At 38.4% G+C, this 24,854-nt stretch overlaps 10 protein-coding genes across 10 annotated transcripts; 3 read left to right on the top strand and 7 right to left on the bottom strand.

Annotated features, from left to right (window-relative positions):
* Positions 1 to 221: 221 nt before the first annotated feature.
* Positions 222 to 4,157, top strand: RPO41 (DNA-directed RNA polymerase; the record flags this gene model as incomplete). The annotated part of the gene is made up of 1 exon (XM_062953729.1): positions 222 to 4,157. The coding sequence occupies one exon, from the start codon at positions 222 to 224 to the stop codon at positions 4,155 to 4,157; it is 3,936 nt and encodes a 1,311-aa protein (XP_062810503.1).
* A 117-nt stretch (positions 4,158 to 4,274) lies between these two features.
* MOB2 (Mob2p) lies at positions 4,275 to 5,249 on the bottom strand (the record flags this gene model as incomplete). The annotated part of the gene is made up of 1 exon (XM_062953728.1): positions 4,275 to 5,249. One exon carries the CDS (start codon positions 5,247 to 5,249, stop codon positions 4,275 to 4,277), a length of 975 nt encoding a protein of 324 aa, XP_062810502.1.
* A 378-nt stretch (positions 5,250 to 5,627) lies between these two features.
* On the bottom strand, positions 5,628 to 7,412 carry PSD1 (phosphatidylserine decarboxylase 1; the record flags this gene model as incomplete). Its single annotated transcript, XM_062953727.1, has 1 exon — positions 5,628 to 7,412. The coding sequence occupies one exon, from the start codon at positions 7,410 to 7,412 to the stop codon at positions 5,628 to 5,630; it is 1,785 nt and encodes a 594-aa protein (XP_062810501.1).
* A 191-nt stretch (positions 7,413 to 7,603) lies between these two features.
* Positions 7,604 to 12,238, bottom strand: APC1 (anaphase promoting complex subunit 1; the record flags this gene model as incomplete). Its single annotated transcript, XM_062953726.1, has 1 exon — positions 7,604 to 12,238. One exon carries the CDS (start codon positions 12,236 to 12,238, stop codon positions 7,604 to 7,606), a length of 4,635 nt encoding a protein of 1,544 aa, XP_062810500.1.
* A 246-nt stretch (positions 12,239 to 12,484) lies between these two features.
* TUF1 (translation elongation factor Tu) lies at positions 12,485 to 13,768 on the bottom strand (the record flags this gene model as incomplete). Its single annotated transcript, XM_062953725.1, has 1 exon — positions 12,485 to 13,768. One exon carries the CDS (start codon positions 13,766 to 13,768, stop codon positions 12,485 to 12,487), a length of 1,284 nt encoding a protein of 427 aa, XP_062810499.1.
* A 310-nt stretch (positions 13,769 to 14,078) lies between these two features.
* PRCAT00003772001 (uncharacterized protein) lies at positions 14,079 to 14,933 on the bottom strand (the record flags this gene model as incomplete). The annotated part of the gene is made up of 1 exon (XM_062953724.1): positions 14,079 to 14,933. One exon carries the CDS (start codon positions 14,931 to 14,933, stop codon positions 14,079 to 14,081), a length of 855 nt encoding a protein of 284 aa, XP_062810498.1.
* Positions 14,934 to 15,470: 537 nt separating this feature from the next.
* Positions 15,471 to 18,191, top strand: PRCAT00003771001 (uncharacterized protein; the record flags this gene model as incomplete). Its single annotated transcript, XM_062953723.1, has 1 exon — positions 15,471 to 18,191. One exon carries the CDS (start codon positions 15,471 to 15,473, stop codon positions 18,189 to 18,191), a length of 2,721 nt encoding a protein of 906 aa, XP_062810497.1.
* A 55-nt stretch (positions 18,192 to 18,246) lies between these two features.
* Positions 18,247 to 19,395, bottom strand: CNS1 (HSP70/90 family co-chaperone; the record flags this gene model as incomplete). The annotated part of the gene is made up of 1 exon (XM_062953722.1): positions 18,247 to 19,395. The coding sequence occupies one exon, from the start codon at positions 19,393 to 19,395 to the stop codon at positions 18,247 to 18,249; it is 1,149 nt and encodes a 382-aa protein (XP_062810496.1).
* Positions 19,396 to 19,555: 160 nt separating this feature from the next.
* On the bottom strand, positions 19,556 to 21,703 carry PRCAT00003769001 (uncharacterized protein; the record flags this gene model as incomplete). Its single annotated transcript, XM_062953720.1, has 1 exon — positions 19,556 to 21,703. One exon carries the CDS (start codon positions 21,701 to 21,703, stop codon positions 19,556 to 19,558), a length of 2,148 nt encoding a protein of 715 aa, XP_062810495.1.
* Positions 21,704 to 22,231: 528 nt separating this feature from the next.
* On the top strand, positions 22,232 to 24,190 carry CIS2 (gamma-glutamyltransferase; the record flags this gene model as incomplete). The annotated part of the gene is made up of 1 exon (XM_062953719.1): positions 22,232 to 24,190. The coding sequence occupies one exon, from the start codon at positions 22,232 to 22,234 to the stop codon at positions 24,188 to 24,190; it is 1,959 nt and encodes a 652-aa protein (XP_062810494.1).
* Between the last annotated feature and the right edge of the window lie 664 nt (positions 24,191 to 24,854).

Below are 24,854 nucleotides of genomic sequence, written 5' to 3'. Positions count from 1 at the left end.
AATGATACTATATACGTAACTATTGTAATACTGTTAATTTGCTACCAGTCTTGACACTAATATCAGATCCTGTATATTATTATAATTTTTTTTTTTTTGGTTCGGAAAAGGTATATACATTTAGAAGATTTTCATGCAAAGCTCATCTCTTATTATTCAAGAAACTCTCATCTTTAGATTTGGTCAGTACGTGGAGGTAATCTATTGTATACCGAAGTATAATGTTGAAAGGTCTTCCAAGAGCTTCCTTTAGGCGTAATTTGCGTCAGAAGTGGGACCATACTGAGCCTATAAGTGGCTCAGAGCATAGAAGGCGAATAGGTTCTACTTCAAGTAGCACTCATTTAGGAGGAGATAAGTTTCCCATATATACCCGCTTTCTTGAGGATTTGAAGAATAAGAAATATACCCCTGGGAGGAATGGTATATATAACAAGTCATTTGCGGAAATAAACCCGTCATCGTTAGAGTCTATCAGTGATCAAGATAGAAAAGAAATAGCATGGTCATCTCAGTACGACCCTGTAACAAGATCACCATTTGCAAAGGATGTCGTTCATCTTCAATCATTGCTCGATGCATTGCTAGCAAGTAAAAACTTTGAAAGAGCAGATAAAATATTGCGGGCTATATATCCGCTATTAGCATCATCGGAAAGCTTTATTTTTTCTGTGAATAAATATTTGCAAGCATGGAGCTCAGAAGATTCAAATAGCCTAATGCAGGTTGAGGAGTATGTTCAAGACTTAAAGAGAAGATACGGCATATTGCCTAATGATCGTACATTTGCCATCCTAATATCCAAGTGCTTGAGCGAAGATCCTGCTTCCTCTTCATACATGAAATATATTGATAGACATAATCCTGCAATGTCAAAGAAGATATTTTCTCATATAGATGTTATTGGGGTTGATGGACTAATGAAAATTTTCAACGATTCTGCTATAAATGAAAATCTTGTACCCATTGACCTCGTCTCATTATTCAAACAAGTCAGAAACGATAAAAAGGAAACCCATCTTGATTTAGAAAATGATGAAACACCTGAATATTTCATCAATGAGGATTCTGACGCTCCGACGATTGATAAAGATGCCGAAACACTAAAAGCGGTCAATTCGTTCGGATTGAAGGTAATAAGACATACTCTTTTGGGCTTGAGGGCTGAAAGTAGTTTACCACTCTTGGATGAATTTTTGCATGATTTGGAAAGCGAGATGAAGAGCAATGTTTTGCATAATACTTCCGCAAGTGAAAAGAAAGATTACTTCGCTGTATATAAGTCCCTAGAGACAGACGATCAAAGAGAAAAATTCAATGAGGCATTAGATTTATTCAATGAAGGAAGACAAAGGCAACTAGAATTAAGAGGAGTTGATGGAGCCAAAGTGAAATGGAAGCATGAGTTCGAAGAAATGCAGAAGAGAGGAGCTGTTGCTTATAATAAAAGTTTAAACGTACAGTTATTTAAATGGTATTCAGATTTACTACCATACGTTGAAGAAGAAGTGAAACAATGCAGGAGCCTTATTGAGGGAGAAGTGACTTTAGATAACTGTAAGCCTGAAGAGAAGTCGATAATGAAAGACAGAGCATATTATGCTCCCTATTTGGTCCTTGTTCCTCCAAATAAAATGTGTGTTTTGACTATATTGGAGTTGTTGAAATTAAACTCAACTGGTGGCATTGTTGATGGTATGAGAACAGCGAGAGCTGTAATTTCTGTTGGTAAGGCTCTCGAACTCGAATATAAGTCTCAAAATCTTTTGAAGGCTCAAGGTAAAGCGCTATCTAAGAAGCTAAAAAATACAAATCAATGGAAGAAGTTGTTAAGAAATCATAAAGGAATGAGTCAAGAAGATCCAATTTCTAACGAATGGGATTATCCAATTCATGCTAAAGTTGGATCAGTTTTAACATCCTTACTAATTCACGTTGCCAAAGTGCCTGTGAAAGGTGTTGATCCTACTACGGGTAAAACCGTGAAGGGTATGCAACCCGCCTTCCATCACACATATCAATATCTTCAGGGACAAAGGTTGGGTGTTTTAAAGGTGCACAAATATTTAGTGCGCCAGTTAGCAGGAAACTCTTTGAGCAATTCTGTCCAACCACAATTGTTACCTATGTTAGTCCCACCTCGTCCTTGGACAACTTACAATAATGGTGGATACTTATTTTCCCTGAACAATGTAGTCAGGATAAAAGATTCAGCTGAAACAACTGCTTATTTGAGGGCTGCTTCAGATGCACATAACTTAGATAGTGTATATGCTGGCTTGAATGTATTGGGTGAAACTTCTTGGACTATTAACCGCAGAGTTTTTGAGGTTATTTGCAAATACTGGAATACTGGTGAGAAATTCTTAGATATCCCGCCTATAGTTGACGAACCGGAATTACCTGAACCAATTCCATTCAATGCTGAACCTTCAGAGAGGTCAGAGTACCAAAGAAAGGTTAAAAAAGCAATGAATGATGCAGCTTCTGCTAGATCTCAAAGATGTGATACCAATTACAAGTTAGAAATTGCGAGGGCATTTTTGGGTGAGAAACTATTCTTTCCTCATAATGTTGATTTCAGAGGACGGGCATATCCACTTTCACCGCACTTCAATCATCTTGGTAACGATATGACAAGGTCTCTATTTTTGTTTTGGGATGGTAAAGAGCTTGGGGAACGTGGTTTAGTATGGCTCAAGATTCATCTTGCGAACCTTTATGGTATTGACAAAGCACCTTTGCATGAGAGGCTCCAATTTGTTGATGAAAACTTGGATAATATATTTAAGTCCGCAAAGGATCCTTATGACCCAAGTAGTTGGTGGCTTAAAGGGGAAAAGCCCTGGCAAACTTTAAGTGTTTGCTTTGAGTTGTATGAGGCATATAAACTAGACGATCCTACAAAGTTTGTTTCCAATACCCCTATTCATCAGGATGGTACTTGTAATGGTTTACAGCATTATGCGGCACTTGGTGGTGACATTGAAGGTGCCAGGCAAGTCAACTTAATTCCAGCTGACCGTCCACAGGACGTTTACAATTTCGTCGCGGGCTTAGTTCAAAAGCGTATCGATGTAGAAGCGGAAGCCGGCAATAAGTATGCGATCTTCTTGAAGGACAAGATTACTCGTAAGGTTGTTAAACAGACCGTGATGACTAATGTTTATGGTGTGACGTTTGTTGGTGCGGTCCTTCAAATTCAAAAGCAAATCGCCTTTCACTTTGGGAAAGATGATTCAGACAAGGTCGCTGACTATGCAAGATATCTTACGTCTTTGGTATTCGCTTCTATCAGAGAATTGTTTGAAGGTGCACATTTAATTCAAGATTGGCTCGGAGAGTCGGCTAAAAGAATTAGTAAATCTGTTCGTGTTGATTACGAAGAGAAATCAGCTAAAAATTCTAATAAGCCAAGTCATCTATCATCCGTCATTTGGACCACTCCTCTTGGCTTGCCATGTGTTCAACCATATAGAGTAAGCAAAAAACAAATCATTTCGACTAATTTACAAGACATTGTTATTTCAGACCCATTCGGAGCCAGCCAAGTTGATGCCAGGAAACAACAAGCAGCATTTCCTCCAAATTTCGTACATTCTTTGGATGCGACTCACATGTTGATGACTGCCAAAGCTTGTGGTGAGAAAGGAATCGCGTTCGCTTCCGTACATGATTCTTACTGGACCCATGCAAGTAATGTTGATTCCATGAACCAAATCATCAGAGAAGAATTTGTTAGACTCCATAAGGATAATCTCATTGTTAAAATTAGAGATGAGTTTGAAAAACGATATGAAGGTTTCTTGCAAGTTATTACTATTTCTGGTGAGTCAGAGATTGCAGCAAAAATCAAGGATGTTAGGAGGAATATTGTCAAAGATCTAGGAAGAGCTCTAACTGTAGCTGATGAAATATATTTGGAAAAGAAAAGACAACAATTATTAGCATCAAAAGACCCAGAAGTGGTCAAAATGGGTAAGGAGATGGTAACTACAATCAGTGTAATTGAAGATATAGATATGAACAAATTGGCAGTAAGTTCTGCATCTTCGAAAGTGTTTCAAATATTGGCACCTTTAAAGTTTCCTGACATTCCCAAAAGAGGAGAATTGGACGTTTCGGTAGTCAATGACTCGCCCTATTTCTTTTCATGATTCAAAAAAAAAAAAACTTATGACAATACATAAAATCTTGTACATATTCATAGTATACATTTTGCACTATTTAATAGACATAGCAGCCAAAAAATTAATCTTGAACTATGTAGCCATCTATATAATTTTTCCTTGCTGCTCAAAATTGATTATTAGAGGTAATAATGGTTCAAGCTCACCACGATCGATCAAGTTATGCTCCTTTGTGAAACTTATAAAGTGAGCAAAGAATGAGTTCCAGTGAGCCTCTAAGGAGAGATGCACTATAGTTTCGAAATGGTTGTGGTACACATGAGCAAAAATTCTAAACATTTGTCTTGATATATTTTTACAGTCTTTCAAGAATGTGGGGGGAAAAGCGCCTCCATTCTTCGTAGGAAATACAGACTGATCATTTATCTTTTTGGAGATCCAAGTCAACACATAATCAATGTAGTGGCAGGCCGGTAGATTGACTGCTTGACCAGAAGCATCAATCCATAAGTAATTTGTGTGAGGTCCAGCATTCATTGTGGGATACTTTTCTGGTGTAACGATAGGTGATAGAACGGCATAAAAGGAGTTCAAGTTGTTAAATATTTCGAAGATGTTTAATGCTATCCATTCGCCATAATCGACGTACTTAGGAAGTTGTACTATAGTTTTGAATGACCCTTTAACCAAAGCAGTTTTAACAAATGGTTCGCATAAAAATAAAGGCACCTCCGAGGCTGCTGGTTGCATGCGAGCCTGTGAAGTGTCCTTTTGCTGGCTGTGATTTTGTGATTGTTGTTTTAGCTGCTGTTGCTGTTGTTGTTGTTGGTCTTGATGCTGCTGCTGGGTCTGCTGTTGCGCCTGCTGGGGCTGGCTACGCTGCTGGGTCTGTCTTACCGTTTTTCTTGTTGGAGAATGGTCATTGTTTGATAATCTAATCTGTTCATTTATTTTTTGTTGCTTCGAGGGAGAGATCTTCGTTGGTGATTGCGATCTTCTGATGGGTGACCCAGAATTGTTTGGATGTGAATACAATGGGGACGCAGCACCACCATCTAAATCCTTCTTCCCCTTACGAGAGCTTCGACCAAATCCTTTAATGGTATTTAAAAAAGACATGTTTTGGTTTGTTGTCTGTTATCGTTATAGATCTTGTGTCAATTGATAGAAACTGGTATGTATACATTCAAATCAAAAGTTAAGAACTAATAAGTTCCAGATTATGTTGTTGCCTTCCTCCTGCAATATTACTAGTGTTATAAGTCTATTGGAAAGCACTTCTCTCGTTACCTTTATTCTTTTACTCTTCGTTAAAGATCTGTTTAGAAAAAACGAAAGCCATTTTAGTCTCTTGACGTGATCGGGCAGGAAAAAACATCAGAATACATAAATCACGTGATTGATTTATGTCTACATGCATGTCGCCAAGTTAATTTATATGAAAATATAGAAGTGAAAAGAAGTGATGAGTTTATATTTTATAAGAAGTTTGCAGCCTCAAGTCTTAAAGTTGCCGAGTGATTCACCTACTTTAACCTTCTGTCCAACTTCTAGGTTAAAATTGAAAGAATCTGGAGCTTCAAATACTAATACCACTGTAGAACCTAATTTGAAGCCTCCAACTTCTTGTCCTTTAGCAAGAGGATAACCACCAAGTATTCTACTGGCTTTGGTGTACGTTGCTTCATATACCGTATTCTTCTTGAGCCTTTTCTTGGAATTTTTTTCGATGTCGTTTGAAGCAGTAGAGAAAGTCTCATCAGTGTAAGAATTATTCTCTTCCGCAAGTAAGGGGGTGTCTTCATTCACTGAACGGTTCAGGTAAACCTCGTGCTCGTAGATATCATTTGTCTTCAAGTCTTTATCGAAGTTGATTACAATACTTCCAACGTTTGTGGCACCGACAGGAATCATTGAAAAGAAACCATATTTCCAGTACCCCAAAAGTGCAACGCGCTCATTGAGTACAAATAACCCCCTTAAGGTCTTTTGGAAAAAAGGAGCAACTGAAAACAATTCCCCAATGAAATGGCGCCTCAAAGTAGTCACCCAACTAGTAGGGGAATGAAACCTATGATAGTCTCCGGGAGCTAAATAAATGACTGTAAAATACAAGTTCTTCTTTGAGCCAGCCAAAGCGTCTAATTTTGGAACCAAGCTTTGAGCGACTGCAACTTCTTTTGAGATCGAAGATTTGTACCCTTTTGCTGTCTTATCACCTTCGTCCTTGTATTTAAAATCGTTCAAGTGGTATGTGCTTTCCGTTTGACCTCCAATAATATCATCGACTGAATATGAAATTCCATTTATTTGGGCAAATTCCTCATCTCTTTTCAATACGGCCTCATCATTATCATCATGATCGAAATCAAGTGAGTGAGCAGGAGCCGCTAATCTTTCTGTCTTTAAACCTAGTAAGGAATCAATCGAATATGTCATCCCTTTTACCTGTTCAATTTCGCCGTTGTTAATTATACCGAACTTGAGTATTTTTCCATCAGCTGGAGAGACTAATTCAGAATCTGATATAGTCCTTGCGCCGGGTTTAAGCTTTCTGTAGAAAAACTCAGATAAGTTTTTGTAAGTTGTCAAGTCAGGCTCATCCATTTCTTCCAAATTTACCCCAAATATCAAAGAATAGAGCCTAAATGATGGGCTCCTTAGCCAAATAGGTAAGGTAATTGAGTTAAATTGTCCCCAAAGCCTTGAAATTGATTTTAAGGGAAGAGTGGAGTATATATACAAATGCCATGATTGAGGCCTAATTTGATACTCATTTTCTAACACATCCTCTGTTTGGGATTTCTCATATCTAATCTTTGATGCAACGCCGCCCAAAACTACAGCCAAAGAAGTTATTGTCCACCATTTGATGAATTTTCTTCTTTGTTGTCTCCTCTTCCGAGCCTCTGCAGAAAAGAATCTTCTGTGTAAGTTTTTTGTTTTACTCTTGAGCTTTTGGTTAGCGGTAGAAATCAGCCTCCTACTGATTCTAATACTAGGTAATCTGACGCTCTTCTTAGTTGGGATAAGCTTGGTTCCTCGGCTCCAAGTCGAATAGTATAGTACGTTTCTCTTAGGTCTGGGAATCTTTGGGAATCTATAGTAGTAGCTAAGTCTTCTATTTTGCTGCTGCTGAACAGCCATTTCAGCTACTTTTGATGCACGAGATAATGGTTGGGCTATGTTCATTCTTTGAGGCCCATAGGCAAAAGGTGTAGGCTTGAGCATTAGCTTTCGTCTGATAGACAGATTATTACCGAAGGACGAATGTCTGAACATTTTCTCTAATATCAGATGTACTTTGAATAGCTTCTAAATCTAATCTAATCTATTCGTCATTCACAACCAGTAAGGTTTCGACTTGTCAAATTTTAGTCTATGTTGACATCAATATCGCGTGCTACTCATGGAAGAGTGCACAGTGTTTATTTTTTTATTGTGTACATAAAGGCTACGCCTATATACCGAGCTCAACTTGCAACCAATAAGATCTGATGCTTGAGCTGCTCTATAAATTCCAACGTGATAAAATGTAGTTCATCATTAAGTAATCTGTCGGAGAAAGCAAATATCAACTTCAAATTCCATAAATTCTCTACCGATGTTGGATTAGTAGTCATTCGCTCCAACTCAATCTTATTGTCAATAATGTTAAAAATGGATAATCCAGAACTGGTGGTTTTATCGTAGCTGTTTATTTCGCCCTTGGTACTATCATCATTCTCAAACATAATCACATGCTTCTCGAAGTTGCTGACATTTTTCATTACCTCTAGGTTGACAAACTTGGCAATAGTGGGATCAATTCTTATTTCTCCATTTTCGACTTGAAGAGACTTGTTTTCATTTTTCAAAAGGGCGCCAACTGATGACTTCAATAACTGATAATTATGTCTCTTATAAACGAAGATGGTCAAGGATTTCTTAAATATTTCCAAATAATGTGAGTTTAATTGAAAATCAATTTGAACATTAAAATGTTCAGGTGAGGTTGTCTTTATATTGAGAATCTCGTTCAAATTAGGTAAAAGACACGGTGAAAGTGATTCTTTAACTTCTCCATTCTTCAATTTTATAGTAACAGGAATCTTACATGATGTTTGCGTATTGACATCCCGTATGATCAAGCACCTAGGGTTGACGGAAAGTGCCCAAAAATGTCTAAGAGCTTGCAAATAAATTCCATATTCGCCATCGTCATTAGGGAAAATAGGGTACAACGATGTAACCAAACATGCAATTGCAAAGTTTGAATTGTGAAAAGCGTATTGACCGCCTCCGAGGAACAAGAATCCTAATGCTGTGTTGATTGCCATATAATAGCCGTACCCCACCTCTTGGTTAGTAGCGTGATGAAGAATGCGAAGCCTTCTGAAAACTTCTAAGTCACCACTTCCTGCCATAACCACTGATAAACATAACGCAAGTAAATTCTGAATATTAGTTACTGTGTTAAGAGTAATCTTCTGATCGTAGTTTGAGGGAGTTTTTTGGGCTATCAACATTAACTTGTCTAAGTAATGCAATAACGAGTCACGAGCAGTCAAGTCATGAGTTGAAGCATATCTTATTGCCATAGATAGACATGACCCTCCCAAAATATTGTAAAATGCGAGCTGATCACTGTCTAGTGGGTCTGTGTGTTTGAATCTTTCTAAAGCAGACAGCATGATTTCAGATTCAACCCATTTTACTGTGCTTCCAATCTCTTGAAACAAAATCAAGTTTTTAGCTAAACATCTTAGTAATAACAAATCAGGGCGTATGTAGTCCAACAACTGCTCAGCGGTGGGAACTTTAAGCTTATTTGCAATTGTGTGATTGCCAGTCTTCATATAAATGAACCCCAATGCCATAATAGCACCACAGCAAGACTTATCCAACTCTTGTGCGGGCTGGAAATCCTTCATTGAAATGGCTAAAGAAAGAAGTTTATCCACAACTTGAGTATCATTTAATCCTCTCAAATCATCCCCCTTTCCTAAATTAACGAATCCTAAGGCTATTCCAGCAGCGAGCCTATATCCTTCATGTATCTGTTCAGAGTCATTCTGAAAAACAGAGCTTGTAATCTGCGACAACAAAATTTCACTCATTCTACGATGTTGGCTCTCCAAGTAGAGAAGTCCTATCCCAATCAAGCCAGCTGTCTGAACTATTACTGGGACATTAAGATCATTCGCTCCTTGAGGTAATAATGCGACAGCATGAACTGATAATACCTTTGTTAGTTTATTATCCATACTTCCCCTTATGCTCGCTGCTATCCCAATTAACAATCCTACGCTAGTCAAGGGATGCTTAGGACCAAGATAATTATATATGTGCCATTCTTCTAACTTTTTTAAATGACCATTGAGACCTAATCCTAAAAGAAAGCCAGCGTGTTGGGAGTTCAAATCGGGCGGTTTATTGAAAATAATCCAGCTTCCAGTAATCCCTTTTGATTCAGGACTAATACTTAGACCAGAAGATACTCCATTATGAAAATAACCCCATTCAGTCAATCCATCGCTGATAGCACCATCAGAAAGTATTATATTTGTCATAGTCGGTGCAATAAGCGTATTCAAATTGAACTTGGGTATTGGAAATTTTTCGGTAAGCAATGGCTTCCTTGCGCCGTAAAATAAAGCAGCCCTACCAAGAGGAATTGTTAGTGTTCTAAGGGCGACAGTTGCTGCGAGAGCTCTCTGAAGCAAAATCAAATCATATTCATTAAGGTTTTCATCGGCTACTAGGGTCGCAGTTTGAACCTTTGTTTGATGTAACAATGTCGTAATTTCGTAATATCTTCTGTCATAATCAAAAATTAACTTAGTAGTACTTATGCGATCAGCTTCCGATTGACTATCCCATGCTGCAACATTTTCGTTTTTTTCAAGAATATTTGAAAGAATGTGATTCACATCCTTGACATGATCGTCAGTAGTTCCGATATTCAAGAAGCTTGTCTTCATATTGAGAAACATACTGAGGTCTTTTCTCCCCACTAAGTCTAGAGTTTTACTGTTCCATTCAAATGCAGGGTTTTCTTGACAGACCAGTATAGCCTCCTTCAATGGAATGAATATACCAGGAGGATACGTTTCTAGGTCACATATCGTAATTCCATACTCACACATCATGTCGACCACATCATTCGGTCCATAATTGGGAGAAACTAGAACTTCAAATAGCTTAAGAACATAATGCGTTCTTGGAGTGATAAGCGCATCCACATCGTCACTTTCCTCCACCAATTGAGCAAATGTGAGATACCTTATGATTTTATCTGTGAAAAGGCTAGCCAAAGATTCGAGTAAATTAGGGGGTGTCTCTAAAACCAAAATCAGTAAAAATTTGATACCTTGGTCGATCCCTCTAAAGTCTAACATGTAATATTGAGTCCAATTTTCACTCCACCCCATCCAAACACTTAGCTGGGTTAGTAAATATCCAATATCCTTTAGGCATTTTTCACTCAATGAATTCAATCGTAACTCTTCTCTTACCAAATGCAAAGACAATACTATATAAGGAATCAAATCTGAAAATGAGTAACTAAAGTTAAGTGTTGAATGGAGGTATTTTGCTTTTGGTAAAAGTTTCGTTATTGAATTCAACAGGTACTCATCGTTAGATTGAAATGGATATATGATCGATAGTAAAGCGATCACAAATGCATTCCAATCATTCTTCGAGTCATCTAAAACTAAGGCAGAGCGCCAAAGCATCCAAATAATTTCATTTATCTTTGATCCCGAAAGATATTTAAAGCAGTTCAAGCAATTCACCACAAAGTCGCTTGAGGGTTCTAAGATTAAGTGTAGGATATAAGTGGTACCTTGAAAGGATTTTAAAGCGACACTTTCTTCACACGAGCTGACTAATTCCTTAATCAGAGGAAATGAGGATGCCAAGTCGATCTTAGGAGAGGCCATATCCAAGAATGGATTTACTAAAGTGACTGAGTGGTTATCAATTAAGCACACCAATAAGCCATCATATTTTGGATTGCATAATGGCAAACAGCTCATGCATTGAATCGTATAACAGTTTTGCAACTGAGACAAAAACTGTTGCTTGAAAATATACACGCGAGCTTCTTTTTGCTTTTTATTCATCACTACTATAGCCTCCTGGTCTTCGTAAGTTAAATCATAAATCTGAAGGTTGTGTTTCTCGACATTAACACGTATTATGTCCTGCTGGGTAAGTATCATGTCTTTACGTAAATTGGGGAAGTCTGTTGGCGATGGCTTATTTGCTTCAGGGAATCCAGGCTCTGATCCCATTCTTGCAATAGATGATATATCAGATAATAATGTACTAGTTCTCTTCTTGTCCATATTTAAAGACATTACATTTTGGTTGTTTCCCGCTTCGAATTCATCATCCAAAACTCTCGATGGATTGGGAGTAGAGAGAAGGGAATGCTTTCTTTTCTGTGTCTTTAATGAAGCTGTACTATTATTAGAACTGATTCTGTTTGTTTTTCTTGTTGAGGATCGGATGTGGTATAATATAACATTCCCATCATGAGTATTATAAGTGACACACAAAGAGGCAACCTTATTTAGGCCCTTTCGAGGAAAAGCCATAAGTTCCTCGTAGGGCGATATGACAGACGTAGATGACGTAGTAACAATTCGAAATGTACCTATTGGATCTATTAACGTCAAAAATTTGGCAACATTTAGTTGGTGCGGATGGTATGAATCAATATTGTTTGATAAGTTTGGCTGTTCCTGATCTTTCTCTAAAATTAATCCAGATTCGAAGGGAAATGCATTTTTTAATGAAAACGGCAAACTTACTACATAATTTCTGCCGTCTGGGTAGTAAATATTAGCCAGCTTGCGTAGACAAACGACGAGCGCATCGCTATCCCTATTCGTACTGAATGTTGTATATGTAGCGGTTATTATATCTTCTTCATATGTGAACTTCTTTGAGATAGCTGTCCCTTGTACTACTACTATTTCCCTCTTAAGCTGTAACAATTGTTTATTATTTGGGAAGAGCTTTACAGTACACTCTTGACCTACCGAATAAGGGTGTTGAAGTTCACTTTTTAAGTCCAATGCGGGCAAGGTCAAATGCCTCAAAGAACCAGGCTGCATGTGCTCTGTTTGGTGAAGTTTTTCAAAGCCTGTACGACCTTCACTTGATAAGTGGATCAACTTCTTTTTATAATCAGATAATAAAAGAATAAATCAGAAAACAAAAAGATCGCGCGATCAGTGGTAGCAAAAACATATATCAAATTCATTGATAAACTATGTACAAAATTAAATAGCCTATATAGAAACATTGGTCTCTTAGAAGAGTCATGTAAATCATCGTGTTATTAGTTTCATCAATCTAGTTTACTCAATGATTCTGGTTACTAAACCTGTACCAACGGTTTTACCACCTTCTCTGATGTTAAAACGTTGGTTGACCTCAAGAGGAGTCTTTCTAACTAATTCAATTTCCATTTCCACATTGTCACCTGGCATGACCATTTGCGAATGGTCGACACCTTCACCAGGTGGGAACCTCAAAGTACCAGTGACATCGGTAGTTCTTATAAACAATTGAGGCTTGTAGTTCTCACCGAATGGTGAATGACGGCCACCTTCTTCCTTGGATAAAATATATAAAGAAGCCAAGATTTTTTTATGGGAGGTAACTGTACCAGGTTTGGCTAAAACCATACCACGAGATACGTCGTCTCTCTTAACACCACGTAACAAAACACCTGCGTTATCACCAGCCATTGCTGCATCCAATTCCTTTTTGAACATTTCGATACCAGTAACAGTTGTCTTGAATTGCTTGTCGAAGTCGCCAACAATCTCGATTTCTTCTCCTTTCTTCAATGCACCTCTTTCGACTCTACCTGTGACAACGGTACCTCTTCCAGAGATAGAAAATACATCCTCAACAGGCATTAAAAATGGCTGCTCCAAATCACGAGTAGGAGTTGGAATACTTTCGTCAACGGCTTCTAACAATTTGGTTATAGCTTCAACACCAATTTCTGGTTGCTTACCTTCCAATGCACACAAGGCAGATCCCATGACAACTGGTGTGTTATCACCATCAAATCCGTACTGTGATAACAACTCTCTCATTTCCATCTCAACAAGCTCCAACATTTCAGGGTCATCAATAGTGTCCACTTTATTAACAAAGACGACTAAATGCTGAACACCAACTTGTCTTGCCAATAACAAATGTTCTCTGGTTTGAGGCATTTGACCATCAGTGGCTGCCACAACAATAATTGCACCGTCCATTTGAGCTGCACCTGTAATCATATTTTTGATATAATCAGCGTGACCAGGACAGTCGACATGGGCATAATGCCTATTATCAGTCTCGTACTCAACATGGGCAGTAGAGATGGTAATACCTCTTGCTCTTTCTTCTGGTGCTCTATCAATAGACCCGTAATCCAAGAAGTTTGCGCCACCTTTTTCTGACAAAACCTTGGTGATAGCAGCTGTCAAAGTGGTCTTACCATGATCAACGTGACCAATGGTTCCGATGTTGACATGAGGTTTTGAACGGTCAAAAGCAGCATATCCACGGACAAGAGTTGGGCGCGCACGAGGAATCATGCGGCCAACCGAACGGAAAGCATTAGGAATGGTTCTAAGCATCATCTAATACTATATTTAGTTCTTAGCTATACTTCAAAGAAGATTACAGTAACGTTTAATTAAGGTGAAAAATTTATACAAATTTTTAGACACGGGAACCCTCGCAAAAATGATTCGTTCGCCATTTTGCTTAGTAATATATTATCAAATGGTACTATCAAGGCACTTTTATTTTTGAAATACATATGAGCTGCCGCCTTCAAAGTCAAGCAATTTCTGCTTTGACTAAGCATTTGCAGATTCATTCAGTTCATCTTTAAAACAAGCATAACAAAGGCTGTCATAAAGTCTTTATAAATTCTATCCCGTATCTTCATTGAGGTAAAAGATGACTTTCTTGGCCAGCAACTTCATTATCTTGTTCGAGATTTTCCTCTACTATTCGTTCAGTGTCAGTTCTTTCTAAAAGCTCAGCTTCAAGACCCTGCACTTTGAAGTACTTGTAATATATACATAACAAAAGTAGGGTTCCTTGAAGAACAAAGGCTGCGAAATAAGAAACCCAAGAGCTCCAATGGGATCCTTTTGTAAAATAGAGGGTTGCTGTAAAAATTGCCCCTCCTGGGGTTTGAATGCACATCATTCCAATTGATAACGTACCCGGGTATTTCAATTTATACGTAGTGTGAATCTGGGGAATGTATTTCACAACGGTCAACGTCGTCGAAAGCAAACCATTAACCTTCGCAATAAACATTAATACAGAGTCGTTCGAACTAAGTCCAACAACTATTTGTATCAAGGATATGAAGGCATGAAGAGATACCACTCTTCCTATATTCTTGATCTTATTATATTCGTTCTTGTCCTGTTTAATTGAGTCCTTTGTAATGACTATAACACAGATTAGTATGAGAATAGCACAAGTACACTGAACTCCAATTTGAGTTAGATTCGTTTGGGAATTGATGCAGTTGAAAAGGCTCAATTTGTAACAGCATGCCCTCGCCTTCGAACTAACAAGTATAATATTCGTAAATGTGAATAATGATGACGCAGATCCCAAAAGCAAAAAGTTGCTGGACAAACCTTCTGATGTTTTGTTCAAATAGATTCTTCGATACTGAGGTAAATAACTAATAATTATAAAAACTGTTATCAAGACCAGAAACACAAAATTGAACGTAGATGCTCCTTCATAAATAGAGCACTCGTCCTTCGACATCATATTTATTGTTGCCACCTAAAAAACAAGACTACACTTGGAAAATGATGATATGCGAGACTCTATTTATCATTATCCTGTACGTAGAGAACCTCATACGATAAAGCACTTATCCAACATAACAAATGCTGCAAAGGTATTCATTCAAATAGAAGAAGTGTCTTTCAATCGAGGAAATAGCAGACAAAATTCCAGATTTATATCTTACTCCTTATGGGACCCTTTTTTGCTTGAAAAATATATTAATACTAAACAATATATTTGAATAGCTCGAATATATCTATTAAAGGGCTTAATTCAGCAAATGACAGTCTCTTAATTTAATCTGCCTTTAAAAGAAATAGTCGCTTATTTCCCATTCTTATAAAAATGCTACAGAACAGAGACTCAGCATAAAGTTGTTGTTTTGCTTATGTACCATTATTTTTTTGTCTATCGCGTTCTCAGTAAAAAAGCTACATCTTTATTTTTTTTTATTTTCGTGATCACTGAAGGTCAAAAAGAAGAAAGGAGAGTAAGTGTGGCGGATCATAGTGTTAGATGGGGTCAACTTTTTGGGCATTGAATGCTGCCAAGAAGAAACATGATTCCGTCCCAGGAACGTCGAAATGGATTGCTAATGAATTATATTTGATTAATTCAGACGTCTTGACACACACCGAGAACATCTTCCAAGAACTAAGTGATGGGTTGGAGCTGATGGTCAGCTTTACTAAGAGAGCCATTGATAGCCAAGATTATAAGGTTGAGTTTCTATCGTCTATGACTGAGAGGAGCAGCGCTCGTTCGCCAGGTGATAATTACAGATCTCCACTAAATAAAACAAGTGTGAGAACGATATCATCACCCTTGAGAAGCTTGACAGTCGAAGAAAATAATATGGCAAATGAGGACAATGACCCCGAAACTCCATATTTCCCTAAAGAGGTATCGGCTCCAAGGACTTCTCCCAATATCGATTTATCATTTATTCCTATAGACTCTAAAGCAGGTCGCTCTACATCACCCGAAGAAGAATTTCAAAAGTTAGCCCCAGGATTAGATGATTCCTTTCAAGCGATTAGCACTGCCATAAGAAAAAGCATCGCTGGGAAAACGGCTGCTGCTGCGGCTACTAATAGTACAAGTGCTAATTTTACAACCATAGATGGGATAAATCACTCGGCAAATACCAGTCGCACAAAGGATTTCAACAAGGAAGAAGTTGTAAAGAAGAAAGAGCCGGAAAACGGAGGCATAATTTCTGCGTCTCTGCGAGAAAATTATACACTATCTTTGCCTTTGAAAGAAGAATCGTATCTGAGGCCAAATACGACAAAAACTCCGAAAAGAAGCTCTGTGTTTGTATCGTTGCCTTCTAGGGAACCGATAAAAATCAATTCTTCCACAGTGAGTACCAGGGTAAAGAATTCAAGCATTAAGGGAAATGCATTAAAAGGATCAGAGGAAGTCAAACCTGTGATTTCTGATGGTAATAAAAAGGATCAGACTCAAATGTCCCCTGTCTTAAAATATCAAAAAATAGGTCGAATAGGGTCAAGTGGCAAAAGAAACTCCAAAAGCTTTAAAGATATCGATGAGCACTTGAATATTTCTGGTAAAGCATTCGAGGAACCAGCACTTGATACCTCACTGTTGATTAATCGTGGGACAGAAGTTATTCCAAAGTCAAGTAAGGGTGTTCGTAACCTCTTCCCAGAGCGGAAGCATCCACAACCTTTAGGATTACATATGTCAAACGGAAATGTTTCGACTAATTATCTATCCACCTTGAACGATTCCCCAAGAAAAGAGGAGGGAAAGCAGAGAGGTTCTCCTATGAGATCCTTGAGCGCCCGTTCTTCGATTCCCTCCAAGCATTCTTCATACCAGGAGCAGAGGATGGGTTCAAAGCGCCTAAAGAATGATTTTATGTCGCCTCTTGTTGAGCGACGTTATCAGAAAAACTCAATTTCTCCTAGGCTGAACCCTAGAAGATCAACGGAAACACTTTCTGCTACTCGGATAAGGAGGTCAAGGTCCCCTATCTCCAATGATAGCAACGTCGCTCATGATTTCAACATTGAATACAAAGACTCGACTAAGACAGAGTCTGAATTGATTCATAGATTAATGGCTCCAACAAGCTCCAGTGCTGCGAAGTCAAATAAAGCCACTTCCGTCACCACGACTTCAAAGAGTCTCCCTCCTGAAACTAACCGACCAGAGCCTGTCCAGAAGAAGAATAGGTTTCTTACAACTATGTTAACGCCAACGAATCCCCCAGCTTTGAACCCCTTGAAGCTGGCCCATTTACCTGGAGTGCAATTAGGAAAATCACTTCGTTCACCCGTTAAGAAAATCACGTCAGTTAAAGACGATCAAGATGTAAAAATTCCTTTAAAAATGGAGTCTAATAACATTCCATATTTGAAAAAGAAGTCTCTTATGGCAGAAAGAAGTGAGGCTGCAGCTCAAAAACAAAAACAAAAAGTGATGATTTCAATGAACCATAACTTGAAAACTCATAAATCCGAATCAGATAATGTCAAATATCTGCTTCCTAAGAGCAGGACTCCCACCTCAAGACCAGTTGCAGCGTCTTACAATTCTATTGAAGGTAAAGATCATCATAGCAAAGTTCGATCTTCTCGTCCATCCAGAGAAGAACAAGGTAACAAGGTTGCGATTAAAGTTACAGATGATGTTGCATTACCTGAAAAGCTGCATAAAAATCTCACGGGTAATGCAGTGGCTTTGCCCGAAGCCGCAAGAGGAGTCTTAGGAAGAAATGAGAGCTCCATTAGACGGCGAACTGCAACAAGAGAAGGTCTGCAAAAGTCGATCTTAAGAAAGCATCAAATTCTTGACAAAAAAGCTAGCAGAATATCTAATGTTGAAGGCAAAGCACGAAAAAGTAGGGCTGATTCCGAGATAATAAATGGACCCAAGACTCCTGCCAGAAAAAATGCAACGCTAGCTGATATGTTGCCTGAAATTCCCTCAGACGAGGAAGATATTGGTGTAACTCGGGAACGTAGAGTGTTCAAAGATTGGGCACGTACCCCTGAGCTTCATAGATTACTCCTGAAAAACCGAGCCATAAATCCTGTTACAGTATTTGGCGAAATCCCAAAGTTAAATATGGAAGAGATTTTTGAATCTCTGTCTTCCCGGTTCAGAATCAGACAATCGCCATCTCTGTGGTCTCCTGATAGAGACCAAAAAGAGAAGGAAGAAAGGGAGTATGCTGTACAAATGGGCTTTGATAATGCAAGCTAATGAGTTATGTATAATAAGTGTATATTAAAATAATGCATAGATCTAAAGAAAACGATTAACTTGTCCGCTTTGATAATGCAGCTTCTTTGCTCCATTCAGAGATCCAGGCTTGACTATCTTCTTTCGGTACGACATATAGTCTCAAGCTATTGTCGAATAAAGGAGCCTTCGCTTTGTCTGGCATTAGTGCCGTATTGATAGCAACTTTTTTTCCTACTTTTATTAATCCACCAGATTCAGTCTCCAAATAGCACTCCAAGTTTTTCAATGTGAAACCTTTATGTTTTGGATCCTCAAACCAGTTATTTGGCCGATCCAAAATTAACTTTAAAATGTCCGACGCTGTCAGAAGTTCGCTCACTTCTGCGATAAAATCAAATTCATTAATGGTAGGGTACAACACCATGGCAGGAAATAACAATTGGGATTCATAATCCGTTTCATCTTCTAGCCGTATATTAGCATTTTCAAGTACTTCCGGAGGCAGTTTTGTCTTAATAATGGTGAAGTGTCTTAACTTGATAGCATTTATGAGAATATCCTTCTTCATCTTAGCCAACTCACGTTCTCTTTTCTTTTTTGCTTCTAATTCTAATATTTTTTTGCGCTTGTCTTCAATTTTTTTCAATAAATCTTTCATTGGCGTATTTTCTTGGTCAAGAGTTAACCCATATTTCAAAATTTGTTCTGCTTCATCATACCTTCCAACTTCAAAAAATGCTTTTCCAGACCGGAAACATGCCTTGATATTTTTATGATCGATACCTAAGACCATCTTGCAGTCTTCTATACATCTTCTAAAATTTCTTAATTCAAGATTGCAAGCAGCTCTATTCAAATATAGTGCCTTGTCGATGTCTTCAACTCCACACTCGATATCCAAACCTTTGGTGTAGTACTCGACTGCATTCTTGTATTGCTTAGCTTTATAACAGTCGTTACCTTGGTTCTTAAAATTCGTAGCAATTTCATCTGGTTCACCGTCATAAGCCAAACTCTTAAGTGCCTCTAAGTTTGTGTTCTCTCCGCCCGCTCCATCAGTCTCATCTAGTTCCGTCATGAAGAATGGCAATCTGTTTAGCTCTTCCATAACTTCTTTCGATGTCTTATTTGAGAGCTCTGATAGCTGTGGCGGTAGCTCTGGCTCTCCAGGCTTAGGCACGTACCTTTTCTTGTCCCATTCTGATACTTTCTCTTCCGTCATGATACCTTAGATCAATATACTCTTCTCTTGATCGTCTTATCGTTTTTTATTTAGGTCATCATTAGTCACGTGCTTATGAACAACTAAAGTTTAAGCTAAAGAAATATATTATAAATTGGGTCATGGAATATATATGATATCTAGCTATATCCTCATAATCTCATGCGTTTTTTTCAATGAATAGCGGTACACGAATTGATATTTTGTCCCCATTTGAGATCTTGAAGTTTACTTTTATGAAGTATATTCTTGATATCATACAGCTCTGAAAGCTTGGAGATATAGTAAAATTTCCAGGTCTTCCTGGAGTATCTGGCGAACGTAAGTTAGCAGTACTCAAATCAAGTTTTAAGTTAAAATTTTTCATAAATACTTTGTGTTGAGAATGAGTTTCATTTACTTCTCTCCAGGGAATGGCATCAGCTGTTTGTTGGACACCCATTCCATTTTCAGTTGCCATGTAGATTTGTACATCTTGCACTCCAAGACGAATAGTCTTTGTTGAAAGACTGGCAAGGCATTTGAGGTCTTGGAAGAACTTTGTTTCAACCTTTAAAATATTGTTACCAACTTTTCTTATCAAATCGCTTAATTCATTGACATATTCTTTAAAAGGGTTTATGATGATGGAATCAAAGTTAGAAGGTCTATGCTTACCATCTTCTACCTCGTTGTCTCTGAAACACATGTCATGAGTGAACTCTATGGGAATAGGATACTTCTTCGATGCTATTGTCAAAACCATCAAATCCGCGGATATGTCTTTAACAATTGGAAAATCTTTCTGGCTCTTCTCCTTATCAAAAGAGTAAGAAAAGTCTATAGGAATAAATATATTGGAATCTTTCAATTGGCTTTTCGAAGAAGAGTAAGGAATCAAATATTCTTGCTTTGGTGTTGCCAATGATATCACTCCCGAAGTCTTGCGAGTTCCCAAAAATTTCTTCATATACGGTTTGAAAGTCTTAAAAGAATCGTCTTTCACTTTTTTATCGAACGAATTAAAGGCACCCTCAATAGAAGAATATAACTGTCGAAGTTTCATTTCTGAGTTCCTCGAACTAATTGGTGTGAGGGCTATCTCTGACCTTTCTTCAGTTGGCGTATTAAGTAGACCTCTTCCTAATTCAAGCTTCTCTGAGACACATCGTACTAGATTATCATAAAACACGCTGCTCCACATGGGATGTCCCATAAAGCTTCTATAATTTGGTATAACTCTAATATAAACAGATGCATCTTTTGCTATAACATATTTGTCATGTCCCCCAGTGTCGTATTTATAATCTGATGCTTTTCCAATAACTCTTGCATTGACGCAATAGCTTATTGAGCTATCCAACATCGAAAAATCTTTTGGAATAGCATACTTATTCGCAAGAACTTCTGATGGTGGGAAGAAACTTCTAGGGAAGCCTAGCGTTGGTGGGATCTCTGAGTGACTAGGAATGTTGTGAATGTCACAAATGTCGTCCAATAGTTTATCAGGAATCTTGAATGTAAAAAATCTTTTGTAGGTAATGTTGGGTTGAAAGAATCGCTTGACGTCAATTGAGAGAATTGTGTTATCATATGGATCTGTCTCACCTTCACACCAATCATGCGGGTCGCCGTCATCTGTCGAGAGTCTTGCGATGTTTGAGTAGGACCAAGACGCAAATAAATCTATCATCGTTAAAAACTTAAAATCTGCCCCAGGCTTATCTAAAACAATAACACCATTGTGATTCAGAAGGGTCACAGTAACACCCTCAAATGCAACGTAGACCATGTCAAATGGGATTGGAGTACTAGATTTATTACGTATGGTGACAAAACCATGAATGTACTTACCTTGAGTAAATTCATGGTCCAGTGGATCATACACGAGCGGCTCTACACCTTTCTCGCAAACCTTTCTTGTTACCTTAATATCCACTTCGAGATCCTGACTGACTCTGTAATTATTTCTAGTCAAGTTATCCATCTTGTGGACATTAGCAATAATTGTATTCTCCCAGATGCTGGCAGATTCTTCATCGTATGCCAATGGCTCTTGTGGTGGGGGCCACCCAGGCTCTTCCTCCGATGTTGGAGAGTGTAATGCAGATATACTTAAATATGCATCAGATCCTCTGGAATCCATTGGACTTATATCGTATGACGGAGGATCTATTCTGAAATTTTCTTGCGTAGGTGTCAAGGCCTTTGATACCGTAGACTGGTGCATCCGATACGAAGGTAAAATCGTTACTAATTTTTCTTCTTCGCTTGACCCATATTCATCCTTTTCTCTTCGTTGTTCACCAAAGTAGCTAGAATTCAGCATGGAATCGGTTGCAACTTTCTTGGTGATGACAAAAACTTTGTCTTCAATCCCATACAAAAGTCATCTCTTTGTATGCCGGCATATAAACGTGAATTGTAAATAAGTCTAAATGTAATGTATGCTACAAGAACAACGGTGGAAAGAGCCGAAGAGCCTTGAAAAGCAGCATACGATATCTATTTGGATCGAAGCTGCTCTCTAATTAGTAATTTTCTGCTAAATTATATATCACGGACATTGGTTGCAAACAATTTGAGTTAAATTTGCCATTTTTTAACAAAAGTGATGATTACAAACAAAGAAAGGAAAAAAACCTAAATTCAGATATAAAAAACCAAACCCATCAAGGTATCGTATATATATTTAAAACATAGAGCTCCTAAAATATGCAGCCATTATTCATATGGGTTTCCTTTTCTAATTGTAACATAGTTTACTAGTATACCACGTGATCAATTGAAATCGTTATCTCGATATCATATCTTCAAATACTTGCCACTATCAAGTAGTTGCAGAAGAAGTATCCATATGATATATAACGAGAAACATACCTTTGAGAAAGAAGTCAGATGTTATCAAAATAAAATTCCCGTAAGGAGGGACTTATTTTTGAAGACTATATTCACTTTTTTCTTGCTATACGTCCTCCAGATTGCGTGGTCTGTAGTTCCACAAATGGAGTCATTCGATTACAACGTGCTTTCTAAAGTGTCAAAAGACCCATTATACAATCCGATTGGTTTACCTACTATAGATCCATCAGAAAATCATTTACATAGAGGAAGCAAAGCAATTTTAGCGTCTGATGTTCCTATATGCTCTAAGCTTGGTAAGGAGATTCTTTTGAAAGGTGGAAACGCGGCGGACGCAGCAGTGACAGTAGCGTTATGCATTGGTAGTATAAACCTGCAATCATCAGGTATTGGAGGTGGAGGCTACATCGTAAGCTTGCTGAAGGAGCGGGGAGAAACAATTAGTATCGATGCGAGAGAGAAAGCACCTGGCAGTGCTTTTCAAGATATGTACGCTTTGAACCCAATACTTTCAAAAATCGGAGGACTCGCCGTTGCTATTCCAGGTGAATTGAAAGGGTTGAACAAGCTTTATAATAGACACGGCTCTGGGAATTTAACGTGGTACGAACTATTTGAGCCGGTAATTAAATTGAATCGTGAGGGCTTCATTTGCAATCGAATATTGGCTGGAGCACTCGACTTGGTAGAGAAGAGAGTCTTCAATGCTGTTCCTCAAATTCAACAGAACTGGGATTTTGTTTACAATAAACATACTGGTAAATTGATAAAAGAAGGAGATTTAATCAAAAGAACTGCATTGGCAGATACTTTGGAAATAATTGCTAAAAATGGCTCGTCCGATCCATTTTATGATCCATCTGGCCCAATAGTTAAAAATCTCGTGCTGTCAGCAAATAGTTTAGGCGGCCTTCTAAGGGCAGAAGACTTCAGTAAATACGAAGTTGATGTTGAGCACGCTTTAGAACTCAACTTTACATTAAGCGACTCCCTGTACCGTGTCTACACCTCTAACGGCGCTTCGTCTGGTTTGGCATTATTGGCAGGCCTTAACTTCTTCCACAAGGTACAAAATGATACCAATTCTGATGTATTAGAGACTCATAAACTTATTGAAAGTATGAAATGGATGGCATCTGCAAGGAGCTACTTTGGTGACTTTTCTCTCAACGAGCGAAATCAAACATACAGAGCATCATTAATCGAATTATATACGTCAGAAGATTGGGCTAACAAGTTGATTTCTTCAGGAAACTATACTGATTCTCACACATTTCCATGGCAACACTATCATCCGCAGTATGAGCTTAATGAACCTCATGGCACTTCTCACTTTTCAATTGTTGATGAAAACGACAATTCTATTAGCATGACTACAACAGTGAATTTGTATTTCGGGTCTATGGTTTATGATAACAAGACTGGGGTAATTTTGAATAACCAAATGGACGATTTTTCAATGCATAATGTGCCTAATGCATTTAATCTCACGCCATCGATCCACAACTTCATAGTACCTCAAAAGAGACCCTTATCATCGATGTCACCTACCATAATCGAATGCCTGGATGATGGCAGCAATGTATTCAATCCAGTTTTATTAATAGGTGCCGCTGGTGGGTCGAGAATAACTACAGCTGTGTTCCAAGCCATTGTACGCACATTATTTAAAAATATGTCAGTTTTGGATGCCATCGCGTACCCCAGAATCCACCATCAGCTTATGCCGGACTACGTAATGGTTGAAAACTATTCAGTTTTTGAACAAGAGCACGAGCTTTATGGAACTACTAATATTCGTGACTTCATGTCTAAAAATCTTGGCCACCACTTCGCAGAGTCAGGCTCCCTCACTGCCATGAACGCCATAAAAAGAGTTCGCGAGGGCAGCGAATACTTCTGGGAGGGTGTCAGTGATTACTGGAGAAAACTAGGCGAAGCAGATGGCTTCTAACATATATAATGGCTCAATTGTATACGTAATATAATAAATGCAAATACAGGTATCCTATTGATCTATTTACCCTGATCAATAAGTCTTTATCTATTGGTTCGCGGACCAAAGGGTGTTTTCGTTTTCGAGGAACTTTTAGGTATAAAGTCACGAGCCTCGCTGGCCTATCAGAGTAGTTTTTAACATAATCTACATCTGACGGAGTCACCCCCGGAGTCGCTCCAGGAAACCGGAGACAGCCACCTCTTCTATCTACAATATAGGGTGGTCCGCTGCTCCGAAACCTGACTCGTACGTAGACACTTAGCTCCATGGTACCTGAGTTTGACTCAGGGAATACCCTACCTAGACCTGAACAAATCTTCGTGGTGTAGACGTTCGTAGCTAAAAATGCTGGATTTTGATGCCCGCAAGTGGTCACTATTTAGTAGTTGCCCACCGCAGACGAACACGACGTCGTGTCCCCTAACGACACTTACCGGTGTTTAGTTGCCGGTCCTTCGAAAGAAGATCTTGCAGGTAATTCTTGATTCGTAAAGGTAGCTCGGACTTTGAGCCGGTATGACATCCGCGCCGCATCCGCGCCGCATCCCGCAACTTCCCCAGATTCTGGGAAAAAATATATAAGGGGATAACAGTGGCGGAGAACACCATTGGCTGGGGT

This window comes from Priceomyces carsonii (assembly GCF_900007245.1).
Source record: "Priceomyces carsonii strain CBS4050 genome assembly, scaffold: Debaryomyces_carsonii_scaffold_4, whole genome shotgun sequence".
NCBI lineage: Eukaryota > Fungi > Ascomycota > Pichiomycetes > Serinales > Debaryomycetaceae > Priceomyces > Priceomyces carsonii.
Note: the sequence above shows the minus strand (reverse complement) of the source record. Positions and strands in the feature narration are given on the sequence as shown.